At 40.7% G+C, this 24,317-nt stretch overlaps 1 protein-coding gene across 1 annotated transcript in view; it reads left to right on the top strand.

The window, feature by feature from the left end:
- Nucleotides 1-23,201, top strand: part of Mid1 (calcium-permeable channel component Mid1) — an 82,794-nt gene extending 59,593 nt beyond the window's left edge. The window contains exons 3-4 of the mRNA XM_083042079.1: nt 1,066-1,272; nt 1,546-23,201. Of these exons, the coding sequence (XP_082898205.1) occupies nt 1,066-1,272; nt 1,546-2,444 (1,106 nt within the window). The 3' untranslated portion in view covers nt 2,445-23,201. The remainder of the gene's footprint in view (nt 1-1,065; nt 1,273-1,545) is intronic.
- Nucleotides 23,202-24,317: the final 1,116 nt, after the last annotated feature.

Here is a 24,317-nt window from a genome sequence, read left to right as displayed (position 1 = left end):
GCGTAAAAGGGTTGATATTACCGAGCTCATGGGCGAATGTCCGAACCGTCGAATATCCCTCGTCGTTTTTTTTCTCTCTCCTCATTTTTTTAATCTCTCGTCACACGGGGCTCGAAACGGCGCGACGGAGGAATGCCGCGCCACTTTTGGGTATAAACCGCGTTAAATGGGACGCGTGTCGCCCGGTTATTGAAAGATCGGACGCTTTATCGAGCATTCCTTTTGTCCCTTTACACGGGCGCGGGCGCTCCAAGATCGTTGGATGTAATCTCGGTGCTCGAAATGCAATTCAACTGCCCTTCACCCCGTTCGCTGTCGCATTTCCGTAATGAAATCTCGGAGAAATCTTTCTTTCTTTCGTCATTTATATGCCGTCGTCTCTCTTTGCGATTAGATGAGACTTTAAAACGCGGTATTTAAGACGATATAAATGCTCAGCCGCGAGAGAAGAAATTATAAAAATAAAACAATTAAAAAAGTAGTACAGAGTTTAAAAGAAAAAGGGAAATGTGTAAATTCACAAATATAGTAAATTAGTAATTTGGCGATTATTTCTGGTGATTGTGATTACTAATATTTTTGTAAGGATTGCCAATTGGTTGTTAATGAGAGCCTGTGTGTGTGTTCTTGAAAAGATTGCTCTCTAACTAATTTATGTTGAATTTGCCTTTACGGAAAATCTGATGAATCAAATTAGCAATTAACTCGTACCGTCTTTAATCAAGATTTAAATTCGGATTTGCTTATGTGACAAGACTTGGAAATAATAATCGAAAGCGCACAGACATATACAGAGAAAAAGCGTTGAACTTTACGGAAGCGCGACTCTCTATGCGGACGACCTTACGATGCTTTTTGATTTTACGACGCATTCCGCAAACGCAAGAGAACCTTTTCCTCTCTTCCCTCGAAGGAAAGCATCGAGAAATGAATACAATTCACGAAGCTTTACGAGTTTTCCTCCTGCTCGCTACCTCGCAACCCTCCCCTTTCTCCCAACGTTATTTCGAAAGGCGACGATCGACCGTCCATGCACGAGGTCGTTGGAAAACGCAATAATTTCAGACCCGAACATCCCCGAGATCGGCGAGCACGCCGCGAGGGCATTGCACAACACCGATGGCAGCGAGTGCTGCTTCCACGTGTGCGCCAAGGACGCGTCAATATCGGGTATCTGCACCAACTGTGAAGAGCCGTGGAAACATGTCAGGTTACAGGACCCCTGGACGGCTCCCCAGTGCGACACTGCTGCCCTTCAGTCTGGTCCTACAGGCAAGTCTCTCGTCTTGGTTCGCGATCAATATTAATGATCGATTTTAAAAATTTGACAGAACAAGGAATTTCGAGAAAGAGCAAAATTTTTTATTTTATTTATGCGAACCGTAAAGATATTTAAACTCGCAAATATGTTTAAATATTTAAATATAATTCGACGTAGCTGTTAAACTTGACACAGCTCCTGAAAAGATTGGAGAACGCGAGTTTTTCCTTTTATAATATTCCCTGGGTTGGTTCTTGGATCGATCCTCGTTTTTCTGGCCGCAGGTCAGTATTCGGGCTCGCAACCAGAAGCGTCCACGGAGCGCGGGCCCGCCGACGACGGCCAGGAAACGAGTACCGCATCTTCCTCGTCCAGCACCCCGACGTCATCGTCGACCACCACCGCCGGCAAACAGGAGACGTTGTTTTGCGGCAGCGGCCGCATCGGCTCGATACCAAGCGCGTCTTCGCCCGGTCGCTCGAGCCCGCCGATCGTCCTCCAGCTCCTCTGGCTCTACTCGATCTTAATTTCCCTCCCCGCGAACGCGCTGCAATACAACCTCCTCGCGTCCACTTTCTGGAGCCCCTTCGGTCTTTTTCGGCTAATCGGTTCCGGTCTGCCGGGCGTGTTCGTTCTGCGAAGGACTCTCAACGATCTTCGCGTTTCCGCCTTCGGTTCACGCTCGGCCGGGATGTTCTACCGGCACGCTTCCATCGTGCGATGCCTCCTGTTCATCCTCTGGATGCCCAGACGGGCGGTGACCAAGTGTCGTCGTCGCGGATGGTGGTGGTGGAGGTCCTGGAGGAGATCCAGCAGCCGGCACTTTCGCTGGAAACTTCCCCGTCGCGGCGGCGTCGCGTCCTGGCGATCCATCCTGCGCGACGCGTCGACCGCGGTCCTCGTGCTGTTCCTCAAGTTCGCGGCGAAGTGTCGGTGTCGTCGCGACGACGATTGGTGGTGGTGGTGCTGGTGCTGGTTGTGGCGCCGGTGGCGGAAGTGCGGGTCGACCCGGCACTCGGGACAGGATCCGGGATTATTCTTCGTCCGGGGGAAACGTTTTACAATGGCGGTACAACACGGGACGCGTCGTCGAGGACGCCGGCGAGGAAGGGGTCCCAGCGGAGTTCTCGAGACGGACGTCGCGAGTTCGGCCAAGGCGACGTCCAGGAAGGATCCGCCATAGAGGCGGGCCAGATTCGCTTTCCTGGATTACGCAGGATCGTACGGGTTTTTTTCTATCTTCGGTATCTCCGCGAGAGCCTGCCCTTCGCGGAGTATGCCCTTCCCCGGTACTCCGAGAGAAGTACACAGGGTTCGATCGAAGCGAGACTCGATCGAGGACAAACCGATGTAAAAAAAATTTAAAAAAATGGAACACACGCCGTGTCGAGAGCACAAACGCGAGAAGACACGGAGGATTTAGAGATCTAGATGTTCTCTAAGGATGTTGCACGGGTAGAAAGAACACCAACACCGCGCGAAAATAGCCGGAGGCAGGAAAGGATAGCATTAAGAAGGCGAAGGGACGAAGCGGAGGAGCGCGAGGACGATCTCGTCGACGAATTCGATTCCGCAGATTGGAGCAAAAGGGAGAACAACAAAGAACAACAACAACATCAACCACAAAAACAAGAACAACTGAGAACGAAGGAAACGTAACGTCTAGCGCTAATAATAATGATAATAATACAATAATAATGAATAAAACAAAATAAAATAATGAATAATAAATAATAATAGTTAATAATAATGATAATGATGAAATAATATAATGAAGATTAAATAAAGGAGTAAACGATATAAATATATAAATATATTATATATATAAAGAGAGAAAAAAACGATTGAAAAGAGTAACGTTAAAGTAAACGATAGAATAATAACGATACGATTATTATTATTACACATTAAATTACGTTACACACAGAATGAAAGAGCGAGAGAACAAGTGTGTGAGAGAGAGAACGAGAGAAAGAGAGGGAGAAAGAGTGAAAGAGGGTGACAAAAAGAGAAGAAAGAGGAGATGACAGACGTAAGAGCCGACAAAGGTAGACATACAGGCACACAAAAAAAATAACACACATACATAACACAGAGGAGCATAAGTTGTTAAACTTTAACGAGGTAGCATTAAAAAAGAAAAAAAACCGTAGATAGATAGTTTCTTCGCGGCGAAAGAACGGTCGAAAGGAGGTCTCTTGAACGCACTAAGTAGGAGGCTGATGTATTCTTGTATAGTCGGTCTGGTTGGGCCTGCTGGAGGGTTTGGAGGAGGGAAGGGAATAAAAAAAACGCGTGGCACGGGGATGATAAATAAGCACGGCGTTATCGAGATATAATATGTGTTCGTTTAGACATTACCGTAAATAATAACCGTAAATATAAAACTATAGAGAATTGTAATGAGAGAGAACTGATGAGAGTCGAAGTGAACAGGGTGTGCTGTATGTGTATGTGTACATGTATGCGTGTGTGTATGAATGAGAGAAAAGACGCGAGAGAGGATGAGAACGTTGGACGACGCGAGAGTCATCGTGGATGATTTTACCGAGATGGAAACGGAGATCCACCAGGATGGGAGGGGTGGAATTTTAAGTTTTTTTTCGTCGCGTCCGGTGAAAACGCGAGATTCCGAGAAGTCCTCGGCTCTCGACGTTGCAGCTTTCGATCTGCCGTTCGGTGCGTTCGATTATCGAGATCGACCATGCGGAAGGGCGAGTTGGACCCGTGAAAGGTTTGCGCGGTAGTAGATAGTAGGATGGTTGGCGATTTCGCTTCGCGCGAAGAAGGTGTCAGGGTTTCTTTGATTCTTTCTCTAGGCTTGTGCCGTGATTTTCAAGTGTCATATTCCCTGGTCCATCGGTTCTTCCTTTCGAATTTCACGCGACAAGTTCATTACGTTTCGAGTATCGATCGCGCTTTCTCCCTTTACCTGTTACGTTTGCGTTCTCCATTTCGTTTTTTTTTTTTTTTTTCGTTTTCCTATTATTGGTCTTCTTTGATTTTTGTATTTCTCCTCTTTTTTGTTATTGGAAAAATCTTTTTGTGGAAGATTGCGCGCGCTTTTGCCGCTCATAGCTTTCGGGGATCTTTTCGAAATGGAATATCTTGCGTAGATAAGATCAGAAGTCGATTGCGAGTCGATTTTTGGGGGTGGAGACAATAAGAATTTTAATCGCACTAATGTGGAAATTCTAAATAAACGCGAAAGGAGATATCAGGAGCGTGCGAGAGTTAGGTTTTCAGCCACTTTTTACCGAGCAATATATACCGAAGAATAAAATCCTACGAATCTCCATCGAACGGAAGAGAGAAGCGCGAGAAATAAAGGTACGTGAAGTTAAAGCTATGCAAACGGAGGAAAAGGCTTCGTCCGGGGGATGAATCGACAAGAGAACGCGCGACTAACGGGCAGGGTATATTAACCAAAGGAAATTTGAATCCCGAGGGGAGAGCGGATCTCTCGTTCCGCTCGTGTTATAAAAGACTTGGTATAACCGAATTTTTTGAAAACAGGACAAAAAAATAACGCGCGCGCGTTATTATCTTTGATGTAAAATAAAACGTGGGGCAAGGAGAGAATGTCCTCGATCACGATAAAATAAAAAGAAATTAAAAAAAAGAAGAAAAGGTGTTTTCGATTATGTGAATACATAAGAAGCGCAGAATAAAGTCTTCGATCACATCGAGTTAAACGCAGAAGTAGAAGAGGACGACGAAGAGGGATGAAGACAGTAGGGGAAGAAGTAGAAGGAAGAGAGGAAGATCACACGATACGCACAAATTCGCCCACCGCCTAAAGAAATCGTGCTGTTACTTGTTTGTGTTGTTTCTCGTTGTTGAACTGAGTGAAGCCACGCGAGGGTGGAACACTGACAGAGAAGGGAGGAAAAAAAGACAGCCTCTCATAAGAAATGTATCTGTATATATACATACATATATATATATAAAATATCTATCTGCCATCTCGGAGGAAAACTGGGGTGCGGCGGTTCGATTTAGCGGATCGTCGTAGCCCCGATCTCTTAGGAAGACACATGCCACTTTCAAACATACACACATCTCACACACAAACACACACACATACACACACATGAATAGACTGTTCAAGTCGTTCCCGTTTAGTGCGACTGCATTGCGCGGAAGACGACGGCGAAGGAAATCGTATCTTGCGCGAAATCGTACACCTGTTTCCAGTCGGTTCGACCAGGTGATTCGACTTGAGAAATAACGCCTCTTTCTGGTACGACGACGAGAGGGAGGTAACCACCTCGACTCGTTTCTTTCTCTCTTTTTTTTTCTCTGTCGAGGAGATTTCTCATCGTATTTCCTCTCTCTCTCTATTTCTCTCTCCTTGGATCGTAATTTCCGGAGATCGGTGAAAATTGATCGAGTTTCTCCGAATTTCACGCCCGAAAAGTGCGTAATCCAATATTATATTACAAAATGTGTTTACGGATATTTAGCTCCTGCATTTGTATAATTATAATTGAATTATAGTCCATGTATATACGTAACGTCGTAAAATTATTATTATTACAATTAATACGCGTTTAAATATTTAATATATTTATCTGTCAACTGTGTAGCATATTTCATCAGGCTCGTTACCTTCTGTTGTTTTCTCAAGAATTTAATTTCCGAAGTTAGAAATTGAAAAGCTTCTCATTGCGATTGTTGTTTTTAACACCTCTCTCTCCTCAGGTTGAAAAGTTGAACGCGCAAAGTTTAACTTTGAGATGAACGAACCGGACGGACGTTTCGCAATCTCGCGTTAATAATTAATACCGGGGAAATTGTTTGACGCGGATGTAAACGCGGCCTAATTACGCCGAAGGGAGCGAAGCTCTCCGGAGAGCATAATTTTGCAATCAAGTTCGATCGATGCGAAAGGAACACGCGATGGTGATGGGGCGAAGGGGAAGAAAAACGGGCACCCTCCGGCTGCTGAGTCAGAATGCGCGCGTCGCGCTTTGATTAATCGTCGCCGAATCCGTTTATAATCTGTTACGCCGCGTCGCGGAGAAACGTCCATTGTCGGTCCAAAACAACCCGTTTGCTCGAATTCTTAATTCGGCGAATAATTTGATAGGGAGACATTGGACAGTTGGATCCGACTAACAGGATGGAAAAATCGAATCCCTAAAGCCCTAAACTTGGCAATTGCGGAGATGCATCTCTCCCGTTGTTTACTACTCGAGTAGTTCCCAACTCTTTGAAATTATTTTCTTGAAAGTCTCGGAATTTTCTCTCTCTCTCTCTCTCTCTCTCTCTCTCTCTCTCTGTAGAGAGAAAGAAATATTATTACAATTTCTTTATACGTCTCAATGTAATATAATATATTACACTGTACATATAATGTAATTTTAATATAATTATATTATATAAATTTTAATATAATTATATTATATAAATCCGAGATTTATTCGTTCGTTTTTTGACAAAATTCAAGATAAATTCAAGTGGTTGTTCAAATTCTCTCTCCTTCGTAAAATTCATAATTGACATAAATACACCCTTAATTTCTGTTATCTCAAAAAAATTGAACGGGGCAAATTGATGCTCTCAGGGACGAGAACCACGACGTTAGTATGTGTTTTACGCGTCTATATTCATATAGACGTAAGTGCATCACGTGGGGAGGGAGGAAATTGTTGCGGGGGTGAGTTACGATCGTCCATCCCGGATCGACCGTTCGCTATTTACTCGGTCTAGCGGGAACGCTAAAATGTTCTCGCTGGAATCTATCGCTGAGAAATTGTGAATAGATGAACGCGCGTTGTGTGTGCACGAGAAAATATTCGTGGCACGAAGAATAAATGGGTGTCTCTCTTTTTCTCTCTCTCGCGCGAGTAAAATGCGGAAAATTCTCGCGATATTAATTGACGAACGTAATTCAGTTGTATTTGCGTTAGGAATTTTTTTTCGATAATAATAGAGCTTCAAAGCAGACGTACGTTAGTGGTGGTGGGAAAATTGAAAAGTTAAAGAAACACTCTTTCCATTCCGTGAGATTAATTGCGATAGAAATTCCTCGAATTAAGAAGTGCATTTCATCTAATTGATTACAACGTCTGAGATCTGCGCGATAAGAACCGGGAAGGAAAGCGGGAAGAAAAAGCGTCAATACGCGGCAGAGTAAATAGCAAACAGTGGAAGGGCAGAGTCATTATTGCATAAGTACAGAAAAAAAGAGGGTGAGAGTGTAAGAGAGGGATGGGAGAATAGATGGAGAGAAAGAGAGAGGACGTAGTCATCATTGTAATTGCAGGAAATCGTGCAAGAGAATAGGGTGTGTTCGTTGAACATCACAGAGCAACAAAAAGAGAGAGAAAGAATGAGAATGAGAAAAAAAAGAGAGAAACGTTTGGCTTCGCGCGTGTGTTAACTGTATTGTTAAACATTGTCTAATATGTGATTGTTACCAATTTACACTTATAAGATAGAAACATGGACGTTACAGAGAGAGATTTAATTGTAGAGCATCGCCATCCACAGGAAAAAAAGAAAAAGAGAATATATAAGTAATATAAATACATGAAAAAATTAGGTATATACTATCGTTTATATATATATATAATATACATATGTATATATACATATATATATAAACGAAATAGCAAACAGGAATATATGTGAGCAGTTTCGAAGAACGAAATAGATAGAAAGATAGAAAGACAAGGAGAGACAGAGGGAAAAGTTGTATATCGATCACGAGTAATCGAGAGTTTTCCTTATATCTTCGAGAGTTTTCCTCTACCTTCGATTTTCTTTCGCGCGCATGTAAATATACGTACTCGTGTGTACGCGTAATGGATATTCGCGGTTGTGTGTGGGTGTGTGGGTGTGTGTGTATGCGTATTATGTAAATTACAAAAGAAGCGTGTTGCCGAAGGGCAAAAGGGGATGTACGCGTGCGTGTGCTAAACACACACATAAAAAAAGACAAAAAGAAAATTAGAGAACACAGTGTGTATGTGTGCGAGAAAAACGATGGCGGACGCGAATACGAGGCAATCGACCGGGAAGTCCCCCGATTTACTCTCTGCGATTAACTCCGTTCCGTTCTGTTCCGCAAAAAAAAAAAAGAAAAAAAAAGAAAAAAAATCTCGTGTAATATTGTGAGAGAAGTTGAGAAATTGCGTTTTGTAATTTTTACGATGGCCCATTTGTTCCAGAATTCTTGGCAAGTAGCGGTGGCACGGGTAAAGTTGAGGGTTAAGTGGACAAGTTCCGAGAGCGGTCAAGAAGATCGAACACCTGGCAGCTCGTAGAAATTTACACTACCCCGAGCCTCGACAGGTCAGCCCCTCTCACTTTCTCTCTCTTCCTCTTCTCTATCTATCTCTGTCTCCGATCCTTTTCGCGGACGGATGTTCGAGAAACACGTCGCTCGCACGTCAATTTACCAATATGTAGGATTCGCTCTTCCTCCTCCCTTTCTCGTATTATCTCTTTTTTTTTCTCTTTTTTTTTTTTTTTTACCTCTACTCTTCCGTCTCTCGCTTATGTTTTTCTAAATTCCATCCGCAAAGAGAACGTCGATCGCGCCGTCACTTTATGCCTACACAGAGAGAGAGGTGTCCCTCTCCTTTATCTATCCCATTTCTGTTTCCCTCGCGTCCTTATCCCTCGCTCTCGATCGACAGATCCGTTTAAGGACATCGAGAAGCGGAGGAGGGAAGGACGCGACCTGCGGTCAGCTTCTGCAGCCGGAAATTCCGGTCGCGCACTGATCGCAATTCTCGTTGCGCTGCGAAACCGCGTCGTTCGCAGTTGGGGGTTAACTGCGTTACAAATGGATAATAGTATTTGCGGATAATTCGACGCAAAGAGAGAGAGAGAAGACTCGGTCTGTCTATAAGAGCTACGTTAAGGTTCCCTCTTCTCTATCTTCCTTCCTTTCTTCATCTCTCGACATTCTTGCACGGAACAATCCGCAATTTCCAGCAGTTCCTTTTATATACCGTCCGCGTTTTCATCAGCCACTTAATATAATTCAGACCTGAATGTCTAAAGACCGTTTGAGGTCTCTCTCAAGTCGGGGCTCCGGGCTGCTTTTCTAAACGAGCTCTCTCTTCATGATTCGGACCGCGTGTACGCTTTAAAACTCCGAAATTGAGTTACCTTCTAAATCGAGTAATTGAACGGTTCTCCGTCTTTGTTTCGATATTATTAACTACGTTCTCGGGGTGACGTTCACGGTACAAGACGGTAAATGACGGTGATTCTCGACGGTCCTTAATTAATGGCAATTAACTGACTGCTAATGGCACCAGGGAGCGATCGAGGAACGGAAGAAGCGACGGAACTTGCGAAAAAGCGTAGAGTAACATGCATGTTGAGTTTAAGGAGAAAGCGAGAGAGAAAGATCTCTGTCCAACCAATGCGTCTACAATATTGTATATGTGCGTATAAATGTATCTCGCTCTCGTGTATACAGAGTGCCTTATCTCGAGAGCTCCGACGTCGCGTATACATATATCTTGAAAAGTCTTAACGCGGCCTCGAACGCCAGAGGCGTCTGAGTGAATATAATTTAAAGCCTTACACGTGTCTGATGTTAGAGAGCAAAGAAAAAATGTATCGCCAAGGGTCTCCATCTAGAGATATAAAAAAAAATAGCCGACGGTGTTCTTTCGGAGCCGAAATCACATTCTCCCTCCTTATTACCATCTTTTCTATGTCTTAAGATGCGTGCAACTCCGGAACTTGAGACACGGCACTGTATACACACACATATACATATATATATATTTATTTTACATATATATATATGTATACGTACATAGATTGACGTCGTGTAGGAATACATGAGCCTTAAAAGCCCTCGTAAGTACACGGAATTTAAGTAGAGCGAGAGGGAGAGGGGAAAAAGCGGGTACTATGTGAGAGGAAAAGATGACACGGGGTCCTCTCGAAGATCGAGTAAGGGAACGAGCCCCCTTCCTCCCTTCTTCCCCGATCGATACGCGGCGACACGTGGGCGGAAGAAGATTGTGCACAAGCGGATCGATGCTAATTAGTTTATTAATTATTTACTTGCGCGCGCGCGAAGTTTGCCGATGGCGCCAGATTAATCATCAGTCTTGCCGTTCGCGGAAATTCGCCGGGATTCCCTCTTGTCGAGCCACCCGCACGTGCAACGCAATTATTTACTTCGTCGTACTATTGACACGCTAAACACGATCGATCGCGCCCGATTTGTTCCCGAGAATTTAACTAGACGTTCGTTCAATCGACTTGGATCGGCGATGTTAGGATTGAAGGGTCCGAAAGACGCGCGAAGGACACTTCGATATCCGTGCTTCTATGACAATTGCAAATTTATTAGAGCGAAGTGGCAATCTTTACCTCCGATGTTCCTCCTCGAGTTTGCGAAATTCATTCCGCTTCAAAGTAAAATGTGGAAAACACAATTCCGTACAAGATATCACGTGGAGAATGCAAGTAGTTTAAAACGCGAATTTATCTCGCATTGTTAACACTTAAATAATTGAGCTTTAATACACGTCTGTGTATCTGAGATATCGATATGTCTTGGAATGATTTTGGTGCCATCGCGAGCGATTAACGAGCTTTTGATTCTCATCCTCGTTTGCGACCAAACCTGGCAATATGCTCTCTTCATTATCGCTTCCTCTCATTGTGTTGTCGATCATCTCGATCGACTTCCGGTCGATTTCCTCTCCACGTCGACGCGTCCAGAAGGGAACGATCCGCGAAAAGATTGTTCGCTTCTCTCGCGGAGTTCACCTCTAAGAAATGATAAGCAATGTTTTTGGACCAGTCAACTAAAAAAGAAAAAGAAAAGAAAAAAAAGAAAAAAAAATAGATAAAAATATATCTGTGAGAGAACGGAAGTAGCGGAAGTAGCGAATAGATGTATGCGAGAAGCTGATGTGCGCGAGTTTTCCGCGCGCGGTGAAAAATTCGCGTCGAAGGAAAATCGAGATATAGAGCAGAAGCAGAAGAAGAGCGAAAAGGGGTTGGGAGAAAGAGGTCGAGGGAGGAGGAAGAACGAAACGCAGACGGTAGAGGTGTGAGAAACTCGTTTCGCAGTCTTCTGCGTCGTTGATTATGCGACGAGGAACGCGCCGACTATATTTACAGAATGCAGATTAAAGTCTCGTCTCTCTCTTTCTCTCTCTCGCGACTCATGCAACCAGACGTTCTCGTACGTTTTCGACTATATATGAGAGATACAGTTGTTTGCTAAATACCCCGTCTATATCCCTTTGAGAAATATCTGATCGTACAGCGGAATTCTGATTGTCCGCTGTTGCAACTGTAATGACAAACAAATGAGTATAATACGAAATAAGTATATGAAAAAAAAAAAATCAAAAAATTCAGAGAAGCTGCTTCTATTTTGCAATTATATATAATATTTTAATTATATGTAATATTATATATATATAATATATATAATTAATTATATACTTATATAATATTATATAATAATATTATACAAATATATATAATTAATTATATATATATATATATATTACAAATATATTATATTATAAATATATAATATTTCGCTATCTTGTCATTTGTAGTTCGGTTTTATTGAATAATTAACAGATTTTTTTTTAATTTACAAGATGCTTTACGCAAAATGGAAAATACCTCACAATGTGCGGCAGCCACTCGACAAACTTTGAGCTCGAATCTATTTGCATTGAGATTTTCGCACGCCGCGCTAACAATAAATATCCACCCTCTATTGTTCTCTCTCGCGCGAGCTTTCCTCCCTTCGGATACATCTCCTAATGCGCGCGCGATTCGTACAGCTCGGCTCTTGAAATTTTAATTACGTCCATCCCGCTATTATCCCCGGCATTATCCGTGATAAAAACGTCGAAATATCGCGAAATATATACCGTCTTCTCCTTTACATCGTCTTGTCAGTCTGAACTCTTTACGACGACGATACGAGTACGCGAGAGTCTTTACGGCGAGTCTTTATCTTATTCTGGTACCGTCCGCGAAATAGCACTAACTTACAAATATACGGGCTTTTATGTAAGAGAGATCAAGTTTGAATCGTCTTCGAGCCGAAGACGTTTCGAGAAATGAAATATGAATGTAACATGCGCCGTAACATTCATAATAAGTAGACAGCGAAGTTAATATGAACATAAATATTGTTTTGTTGCATCGTAAATACTGACGTGAAATATTGTCACATTTTTTTCCTAGACAGAGAAAGATAGAAAGAGGTAGAGCTTTAGAAGCGTATTTTTCTCGATTTTATCGGAAAAGCGCTCGATTATATAAAATCAGCTGAAATTATTTACACACATATATACATATTTTCCCCTTCTTCAATTGACCTGCATAATAAAATTACAACGTTGCGTTGAAATAAGGAAAAAAGTATCCATTATCCGCAAACTTCTTCAAACTGCTCGGGAAGAATTTCGCGACGTCAAAGTTTCTCGACGATTCTCCCCACGCGTGTTCGGGAGTTCTTGCCAAAAAAAAAAATTAACGCCTTTCTTTATCTCGCTCTCTCTCTCTCTCTCTCTCTCTCTCTCTCTCTCTCTCTCTCTCTCTCTCTCTCATCTTCTTCAATTATTTCATACCGGTGATGACGACACAGTCGTGGAGGACGCAATTCGCGCATGGCGCTCATAAAAGAGAATTAAGAAATCTCGTGATACGCGTTTTAATCTCTTGTTTCTTGTTCTTTTTCTCTCTCTCTACTTCTCTGTCTGTTTCGCCAATTTTTTTTTAATTGTCTCCGTCGCCGTCTTAACTCGATATATATAGTTATAATTTTTCTCATTTTATATAACGCACGTTCTTTGTAATATTTGTCACTAATTTTATCCTGTCGCTCGCTTATATCTGCCTTGACGGATTTTTAGCAGAATATAAAAAGAATCTTTCCTTCCTCTCTTTTGTCGTTGCTCATTGCTTAGATTCTTGTTTTTATATTCGTCTTCTTGTATTAAAAACGAATCACTATATCGCTCGTTTTTTTCCGCAGTGCTTTTAATTTTTCATAAATATACCCGGTCTCGTGTTTATCGCGAAAAATTTATCTCGCATGAACGCGCGATGATAAAACGTATCATAGTTTCGTGCGTGTCGCTTATTCAAGGTTTTAAATAGCGTTGTTATCATTAAGGCGCGTCATTATCACGGGAAATCCCGAATAAAAGATTATCGGAATGTAAAGTAGAACGCCGCAATATGGGATTAGACAAACGTGAAAGGGAATACTCGGATCTCTTTATATACATAGGTGTGTGCATATTTACTAATAGGCGCGTCTCGAGCGATATTTCCGACTCTCGATTTTTTCTTGATTAAAATGTCAAGATATAGAGAATCGAGACTCCTGTGTTTCCCGGGCCATGAATTATTCTGATATCACACTCTGTTTCGTTATATTATAATTATTATTTCTTTTTTTCTCATGATTTACAATTAATTTGATTTTTAATAGAAATTAACAATTTAATATTTATTTGTTACACATGCATAGAAATAAAATTAAAAATAAAATTTTTTTATATTATATTATTCAAGTTTTAGCATCTTTAATATAAGTTTTGCTTTTAATTATTAATAATTTTTATCTAATAAATTAAAATCTTTATTTCTCATTTCTCGCGCTAATAAAGACACTCGGTGTCTCCTTCGCGTTTCATTTTGCTTTGATCGCCAAAAAATATCCAGGATGTTATTGCACCCCATTCGATTTTCCAACGCGATTATTAATGTCGTTGAATGCCGTTGACTCTATAAAAAAAAATCACGCCGTCGCTTTTTTATCATCGAGCGCCATCGAAAGTATCGTAAACACGATCGATCCCAACTTCGTTCTCGGACATAAAACTCGTCGGGACGAGTTCGCGCTATTTGTTCCGAGTGAATTCAAACGGCGCGACGTTAAAACCGCAGATTTTATCGATTGATGGCGTGGAACTTTAATGAATTGTCGGATCGATAGAGTACGAAAATAGTCGTGTGAAGTCGAAGACGCGTAAGAGGAAGCGCGCAAATAAAGGTAGACGGTTTTAATAAAGGAATTGTGACGCAAGAGTAGAGAGACAGATATAAAAGACGAGTAATGACGCACAAAAGAGGGAGGAGGAGGAGACAGATAATAATATCTCGGCAATATTCGGTCTTAATTCGCTGATCAAAGTACAACGAATGGAAATCGCTACGTACGAGCGCGATAATGGAGAGTAATGGAAGAAAGTGCGAGACGATCCTCGCTTTAGAGGACCGAAGGAAATCGGAGACGGTGGCGCGAGGGAACGAAGGGGGAGAGAGGAAGATACATCTTTCGGCGCCCGGGGGTTAAACGCCCTCGACATCTCCCGGAGACCAAACCCGAAGGCTCCTCTCGACCCCTCTCGAAGCCACTATTTTTTCGCCATCATCCTCTCCTCTCCCTCCGTTCGAAAACACCCCCCTGGTACCAGTCGAGTCTCACCGAGAGTCTCAGATTGCTCTCTCTCTTTCCTTGCGGGGGTGCGTTTTACGACGCGTCACGTGCGAAACAAGCGAGCGCGAACCCTCTCGACGCGAATCATTCGCCGGGCGTTAAAATAATAACGGCAATAAATCCTGGTCTCAGGGAGGAAGGGTTGAGACGAAAGGAAAGGACGTATCGCGAGAGGGAGGGAGGGGGAGGAAAGGTAGCCGAGAGACGACGAAGCGAAGGAGAAGGTGGTGGCGGCTTAAGGGTGGCGAGAGGATGCGGAGAAGAGCGACTGCGGAGAGAGGAGCGGGCTTGGCGAGGGTTGAAAGAGTGGTGGAAGGTGGGTCGGAGGAACCCAGGGTCGGGGAACCGGTCGGGTTTCGGTCGTGGCGGGCTCCCTCTCTCGGGAGGAGCGAGAACGAGAGAGAGAGAGAGGGTTAGAGAGTACGTATTGATCTCACACACACACATATATACACACATACACACACAAGTCATCCGATACATAGCGTTCGCATAAAACAGGCCACCGACGCCGACGTCGTCCTCGACGACGCCGACGTCCACGTCTTTGCGTCCCGCACTTTTGGCAGTTTCCTGAGAGACCGATCTCGAACGAAGCTGAGATGGCGAACGCAGTTAGAGGGAGGGTTACTGAGAAAAGGGGGGCAAGATTTTCACCTTCCAATTGGTCCAGCATCCGACCTCTTGAATTAATAAATTTGATTTAACTCTTAATTGTTTATAACTCGGACGATCCTGCGATCTTGCAAGCATCTCTTCGCCTTTCTTTCGCTCGTTCTTCCTCTAATAAATTTTTTTCATTGCGCGAATGGGAGAGAGAGCTCGTATTTTTCTATAAGCGTTCCTGAAGTTCGTAAAGATTCTCGTATCATTTTTAATGACGTTATATAATTATAAGATTGTAATGAATGCTTAACTCGTCAGTTGCCAGTTAAGGGTTAAATTTAAAGTTTGAAATAATCAGAGAGTATATATCGAGCAATCGCGATTTAATAATCATTATCCGCGTTAGAGAAGAGAATTTCAATTCATTTCAATATATCTTTTGTGCCTTATAATTTGTTGAAAATTGATCGACAGACTAATAGGTTTATTTGATTGGTCTGCACTTTAAGCTGCCAAAATTATTACTAATCGGACGTTTCTCGGCATCAATTTGGGTAGATTTTCTGTAAATCTAATTTCACTCATCATCGCTCCTTTTCTTTATTTCAACTACACCGTCTTTGCTTTCGTAACTTCGTTACTCGCGATATTACCGCGAGCGACCCAGTTGCGAGAGATCGCAAAATGGAAGGCAGAGGAGAAAAAGGGTCGCGAGGGAGTTAAAAGAGCAGAAAGGGCGGCGCAGAAGGAGCGGTCATCTCGCGGAATTTCGACGAGAAAACCGCGAAATTGCTTTGACGCGCAAGAAGAAAGAGAAAAAGACGAAGAAGAAAAAGTAGACAAACGAAACGTAATTTCAAAGGCTCCGGTAATTTCAAATTAAACGCCCGTATTCCCGCCTTTCGTCCGCGACGAGGATGTGTGCGGAGACGTGGATGGGAAGAGAGAGGGTTGAAGAGGTAAAGGGGGAAGGTTAACACCAGGGAGCCACGAATATGAGTAAAAGGGGCTGAGTCGAGCGACCTGAAATTTAATTTCACGCACCGCGAGCTTTCGTGTCTGCCGTCTGCGGGGCTTCTTCCCGAAAATCTTCTCTCGGATGAACATTCCTGTACACGGATGTCCACAAGTCGACAAAAGTCTTCTTTCTCCCCCCGAAATCGGCGCGAAAGGTACGATGATGTCGACGTCGACTGACGATCGAGCGGAAAATCGCGTCAAAGATGTTATAATTTTATATAAGATGTTATAAAAAGTTTGTCTCGAGAGATATAAATATGGGAATTTCTCTAAAAAGAGATTACTATTTTTAGTTCGTTTCAAGATAAACAAGAATAATTATTATCGTCGAAATTATTTTAATTCTTTTAAATTTTACACACACATCTAGAAAAGAGAACATTTTTTAAATTTAAATTTTTCGGCTGTCCTTTCTTTTGACCTAATTGGACGCAGTTATAAAATGCGAGAGTTTAATAAATTTTGTGTGATTTTCATTTTATTTAAAAATCCTATTCGGAAAAGAATATTTTAAATTTTACGAGCGCTTCGTAAAAAAAATAAATAATGATATATATTTGGTTGGAATGAAATATTTATATTAAGAAGCTTCAACTCCCCGATTCTGAGAGCAATTTCATGTCGGGGCAAAGTTTTGCGGCGCGAGTTTCCGTCTATCGAAGACGGGCGGTAATGCAAATTCAACACCAGCTTCACTGTCTGTCATCTTCAAGCGGTTCATAGTAGTCCGATTAATAATAGCTCCTAATCTGACCAAGCCGGGAAGGACTGTGATTGCGCGAGTTTGTCGAAACTCTAATTCCGCATCCTCCTCTAAGAGTATGAAATTACCCCAAAAAATAAAAAATGTCAAATTTTTTTATTATGACATCTCTCATATTTTGTCGTATGAATTATTTTTACTTATTTTACTTATTATATATTTTTTAGTATATTTGTTATATACTTATTTTTTATAATTGTATATTCGCGAAAATTAATACTTTTCACTTGAAATACAAAACGCCTTTTATGAAGCTCGACGAGAGAAGATTCGCGTTCTTCGGCCGCGAATTGGCTTAATAGTGCGGCATCGAGATACAGAAGTTGAATTTTCGCTCGGTCGGCAGGGTCTCTTCGATGATGAGCGTATCTCTCTCGTTTCGACGAGGCTGGTGCACTCTCAGTAAATACTCGTTGCAGAGTAATAACACAGCGCTGTCTACAGATTTCGTAATACTCCTCGTTATTGCGAGAGACGGCCTTATTATCTCGCTATTAGATATCATAATAATCCTAACATGTATATTCCCGCTCGAGACGACCGTACGATCTTTTTACATGCGAATCAAAATATAATTATTAAGAGAGATAAGGTGTGCGTGAAATTTTCGCTAATACTTGCGAGAAAGAATCAGCTGATTCAGCGTTATTTGTCACACGATGATTAAAAAAAACTGTACTTAATGTTAGATGAAAAAAAAGGGGAACTGTCCGGAGCTTATTTGGAAGTCACATTTGCGAATAATTAATCGATCAAGGGGAATTAATTATTTAGTTTCGATAAATCTCTCCTGTCGAATTTATATTACATTATCGAGACTTTTTAATCCGATATACGCGCAGTTTTCACGCTCAACTTCTCTTGCCAGCAATCTAAATACTTCATTAATCATCGGATCTTCATTCATCTTGCTTTTATCAATCGGACGAGAGATTACGGGATAACGATCGTGAATCGAGTATCGAAATCTTTCGTTTCGGTCATTAATTCATCGATCGTCTGTCTCCTTAAACTCGTAAAATCGACTCGCAATCGTCAACAATGTGACCTCAACGTGAATATCACGGGAATTGAAAAAAAATTAATTAACCGGAATTTTGGGATAAATATTAAGGAAGAACTTTGAAACTTCCCTTTATACGTCGATTCTCCGAATGGCAGCAACATATATATGTATATTCGTTTACACCGACAAATCGCCCCCCGAGAAGGAATCGCGAATTGAATTTTCGAACTTCTATCGGGAGAAGAGCTGATCGTTGATCTGTCGTTCGAACTACAAGCTCGTTGTCGAATGTATGCACATGTCTGTAAATGTGAAAGAATGAATGGGAAGGTGTGAAAAAAGGAGCGAGTGAGAGAAATATAGAGAGAGAGAAAGGAAAAAAAGAGCCACTGCCTTAGCGACAGCAGGATCCGTACTAGCAACAAGGCCTTAGAAAGTAACAAACCAGAAACATAATTAGAATTAAGTAAGTCTGTTGTTGTTAACAAAAAGAAAAAAAAGAGATAGAAAGAGAAGAGGACGAGGAAGAGGAGCAGGGTGAAAAAAAGAGACGGTATTTAGTAAAGAACCACAGGCGGACAAAAATGATGTTGACGTATTGTAAAACTAATTAGCCGTTGTATCTAAGCGCGTAAAACACGTATATATATAATATATAAATATATAATATATATAATGTGTATTATATATATATATACATATATATATATGTATATATAATATGTATTATATCTTAACCCCTCGTGTGTGCCCATTACTAAGTAGGCCTCTTAAAACGTAGTATAACGTAGTGTATTACATGCTTGTCGCAAAACTGGGTATGACAATGAATAATATGCGAGTGAGCGAGAAAGAGAGAGAGAGAAAGAATGTGCGAAAGAAAGCATAAGGGAGAAAGGACGGAAGAAGAAGATGAAGGACAGAGTGTGCAAAGTGTAGAAGTGAAAACGACAAATTTTTGAAAGAAAAGTCGAGAATATAAATCAAAGGAGCATTGAAGCGTTCGGAGAAACGACGACGCGCCTGGTCTTCCACAAGTAGATTTATACTTTCTTCATTTGACCTTTATTTACTGTTATTGTCATTTAATGGCTTTCAAATGGGTGTCAAATTCTCAGCTTCCTCGAGAGCATATTATTTTATTTTATTTTTGCGCTAATCGTAGTCTCGATTAATTGGTGCAATTTAGATGGCTGTCAGACAGCTAATACTAGGCTCCCGTGGAAAATAATTAAATTTCCAAAAAAAAAATCAGATTTCTATTTCCACTCCACAATGTAATGTATAAAACGCGGAAGCCCCTCGTTTATGTTGAATTTCCGCGATTTTGTACGGGCTTATACTGCGAATTTGCAAACGACTGTATTGGTGTGAGCATATAGTCGGTGGCGTAGCGTATAGTTGATTGTACCACTGTAATAATAACGAGAATGAAGTATATTCGATTACAAAACACGGTTGAGGTCTCATTTAATAGCTTGGCGCTAAACTCTCCAGCACTCTGAAAATTCTCTTCATCGCTCTTTGACCTTTTCGCGAGGGATGGTCATTCTTAAAAGCAGGAATTGAATTCAACGCCTTTCGCCACTCTTCTTGTGTAAGGGGGTTGACTTTAATTGCAAATGCTAGTTTGCGCGCGTGCAAAAACGTGATTGCGATTTTTTTTTCTCCAACATGTCTCGTGTTTTATCTCAAAGTCAATTAGAAAAATTTTGTTTACGCCATTCCTTGAATGTTTTAATTATATCATCTGTGAATTAAACAAGACACTTCGTTTGAACGAAACTTGTCGCAAATGCAGGATAACGTGCGATCAAAATTGCAAAAAAAAAAAAATATTTGCAGCTCTCTCTGTCAACCCTAGCTGTATAAAATTATAGATCGATCTCTACGTTTCTTCAATGACTCGTGCAAAGATTTGAATGAAAATATTGTCTGGAGGAATCGAGTCCCTCGATCGGTTTCGCGATCGCGAAAGACCGGGATTGTTCATGTCGCTGCACCCACCTTGGCGCAGGTGATCGCTAATTAATCGCGATTATGGGGTCCGATCGAGAGCTACCCATCAATTCTCGCGCGCGTGGGTCGCTCGCGTGCCGCGGAAGCATATATGCACGTGCGACGATCTGGCACGCGTGACGCTCACGTGCGCGCGTGACAGAACCGCGTCCGGCCTCGCTCCAATTCGCTAACGAGAAGAGATTGCGTGCCATCGATGGAAAAAAAATAAATAAAAAATTTCAATTTATTCGAATAATTTTCACAAACTTTGTTAATAAATATTAATATCGAGGATATATTAATATTGAAGAGGATATTCATTTTTTCGTTAATTAGCATGCTCTCTTAAATCCAATCAATAAGAATATCACTGATTTGATACAAGATTTCGATCAAAGGTCAATGAGTATTTTATTAATCTTCAGTGAAATAAAAAATAAAGTTTTTATTGTAGATTAATAATATATAATAATTAATATTCGAGACTGAAGAGAATATTACGTTTTATTAATTAGCATGCTCTCTTAAACTGAATCAATGAGAATGTCACTGATTTGACACAAGATTTCATCGAAGATCAGTGAGTATTTTATTGATCTTCAGTGAAAAAGCTGACAGTTTGCTCCGCCATTTTTTATCCTCCATCATATGGCAAGTAAGATTTCGAATAATCAATAATAATTGCATATACATATATGCAAGATGTAGATTTTTAAACTTGTTTCTATTTGTTTTAAATAGCTATTTTCTGAAAGAGACTCCCATACATATGTATTTGGAATAAAACACACATTCAAAATTATAATACATTTTTTTACTCTTAAGATGATAAACTCACAAAATAATGAACAAAACTCAGATATTTTTCTTACAATTAGACAAAATATTGCTACATAAATTTATAATATAAAATAAAATTTAAAAACAGCTACTAGTACTAATTGATTCTTTCAGTCAGATTTCATTAATTTGCAGTACTATATACTTATAACTGAAATCACCAGTGACTATTCACCACTTTTCAGTGATAGTACATTGATTCCATTGAGAGAGTGGCTAAAATATAATTTATATAATTTATATAATTCAAAATCACACACTATATAAATCATCAATAATGAGATTCACTTTAAAATCGGAAAGTCAGAAGCTCATTATTCCGACGTCGGAAGACGTGATTTCTCGACGAGCACAATTAGCAGTCGATCGTCGACATTGTTCGTTTCTCACAGAGAACGGTGGATCGTACCTGTATTAATTTATCCGCTGAACCGTATTAAGGCCCGGGTGGTGACACAATAAGCGACCGTCGTGTGACTCGCAGTAAAAGCCGCGACTTTCTCGTTCGGAAGCGAAGCCGTTGGCTGTTCAGAACTCGTCTGAATGAATAGCACGACGACGTCGGCGAAGTTACGCTCTTAGTTGTTATTAAAGTACCCTTTTCCGCCTCTCCTCTCTTCACCCCGACTCACCGTTCCCGCGGTGTCTCACCCCGAATTAATCCCATCGGAACCTCGAGGTTTCACAACTTGCTACGGTTTGCAAAATCGATAATATCGGCCACGATATATTCGCGATTCGACGAGCCTATGTACATGCTTGCGTAATTGATACGCGCTTAAAATGAGCATACCTATCCACGTTAAAAATAATTGAAAAAAATAGCAGTTTTATATAATTTATATAACAAATATGTAATATTCGATATGTTCTTTTTTTCATGGAAAGAGCAGTATTTTGTTAAGTTTATCGTACGTCGCTTGTCAATTTTTATTTCTCGACTATTTTTGTATCCCCTTAATTGCCACATTCGTGATACTCGAGTCTTTTCGAAGCTTCTTTTTTTCGGAAAACTCAAGTAAGAGATATAGTGTGCATAAAAAATTTTTCTTTCACCTCGTCGCTTCCTCATTTCGACAGCATTTTTTAGATCGCTATCTTCTTTTATCTGACCTCTTAAACTTTATAATTCTATTGAAAATTGATGCGTTAAGAAATGACCGCGTTGTAAATTGATTTGTCACATAATTGAAATATTTACAAAAAGAGAAATCTTCTCAAATTTAAATATCTTTTATTGAATCGTATATCTATATTGATGCAAATAATTATTTTTATATTTATTATAAAAGAGAAGATCCTCTTGAAATTATTTGTAAAAATAACTTTATGAAATATACATGTGCGTGTTCATAATTAGTGCTTAGCACTGATGAGAACGATTAATTTTATTTTCCAAAAGTAAACGATTTTAAAATTGTAACGATAAAATTAATCGTTCTTCCAATAAATCAAAAAAGATTCTTCGGAGATTGACAAAGAGAAAACTTTGGCAAAATTACGGGGAGTAGAATAATCTCGTTCGTTTCCGGGGCAGAGTTCGGGAAATTTTGAATCGATCAAACGGGGCAAGATTTGCGGTCGTAGAGAAATGATGCGGGAAGAGTGAGAAAATTCCGAGGGTCGATCGGCCATCCCTCTAGACGTCATTCCTCTCGATTGGTTTATTTATCGAGAAGAAACTTGGGTACGCGAAACTCTGATCCATCGAGGAATATATCAGGACCTAAGGATAAAAAACGGAGGGAGGTTATCTCTCGTTCATCCATTAATATTTAAATTAATCGATAATCCCCTTTCACAGTTCGCGACTTGCTCCTGTGGGATTAACATGACCGGAGGTTGACAGAAGATGTCACAGAGATTATTTTCGAATTTTTTCAAAAATGAGGAAGAGAGAGAGAGAGAGAGAGAGAGAATTACGCATTTGCTTTTTCTCGTATTTTTTTACACAATGATCCTTTACTGCTTTTTCTCGCGTTTTTTTTTTTTTTTTGCTTTTAAACGCAATCTCGATAAGGAAGGTTGAGAGAAGGGCAGCTGGGATTCGGTGGGACTCTCAGATTAAAGTACGATTCTCAGAAAAGTGAAAGCTCTGCAGTCAGTTCCTGGTATTTCTTTATCTGTTATTTTTTATAAAGTAAAGTTTTTTTCTTTTTTTTTATTTATTCATACTAATTTGTCAGATTACGAAAGTGCATTTTAAGAAGATTACGTTAAACAGCAAAATGAAGAGCGCAATGAATCGAGCACGTATACCGAGGCTCTCGGAAAGTCGGACTTTGAAAAAAAAAAAAAAAAAAAAGACTTTTGACGTCCCTCGGGTCTGCATTGAGATAATATTGACGGAGATAAAAGGCACTTTGCACTCCGTTTGGCGCAAGATCAAGAGAGCCCACGGCTCTCTTTGAAAAGTTAAAACACCGGTGACACGCTCTCTTGACATCGTCGACGTTTAACCATAGTCGATATATAACCGATACTTCGCCTTCAGCGATTTTCCAAAGTGAAAAATTTACGCGAGCTTGATTTTTTCCAACAATGTATTTTTTATAACAAAAGTTTCAACATTCATGAGTATATTAAAAAAAAAATAAGATAAAGTAATAAAAATTTAAAAAAATTTCCACAAGATATATTTTTTTTCGTGCGTAGCGAATGATCAGAATTAACATTTATAATTAATAATAATAATTACCATTGTGAAGTGCGATATTTTTTGACTTGCATCTTGACACATACATATACATAACCGAGAGTCACGTGCTCAGGAGCGAGGAACAGGGCGATTTTCCACGGAAGGAGCGATAAGGGAATGTTGCGGAAACGGGCCGCCGTGGCACTTGGCCACGGCTGTTGAATCTCGCCGGAAGTCACGTCGACGACGGGTAAATGAGGCGTGTACGTGAAGCGTGCACGGACGATCGGTCTCTCTCTCGAGCCAATTTGCTCGTGGCTCCTTTCGGGCACTAAGCGAGATTATTGCCATGATTTCGCGACGACGGGATTTCTCTCCGGAAGAATATCGTAATATACCGAGTATCTCGAATCATCGGCCATTCTCAAACTTGAACTTCTGTATAATCCGATCTGTTGAAAGATCAGCCAAGTCACAGATGATGATCAACACATTATTAATCGCTACAGAGATCAGCTTGGAAATAATTAATGGTCAAGTCGCGAAACGCGACAGTCGATGACCTGATGATCGCAATAAAAAAATGCGAACGATTCATTTTTCGAAGAATTTTTCTGTATGAATTGTCAAATGAATGCGACTGATTCATCCAGTTGTATTTGATTCTTCGCGAATCGCGAAAATTCTTTTCAAATCGAATAAATGCTCGAT

This window comes from Prenolepis imparis, unplaced genomic scaffold, assembly GCF_030444845.1.
Source record: "Prenolepis imparis isolate NDT839.2.m4 unplaced genomic scaffold, iyPreImpa1.0 SCAF_7, whole genome shotgun sequence".
NCBI lineage: Eukaryota > Metazoa > Arthropoda > Insecta > Hymenoptera > Formicidae > Prenolepis > Prenolepis imparis.
The sequence above is the reverse complement of the archived record's forward strand: the minus strand, read 5'-3'. Positions and strand labels throughout refer to the sequence as shown.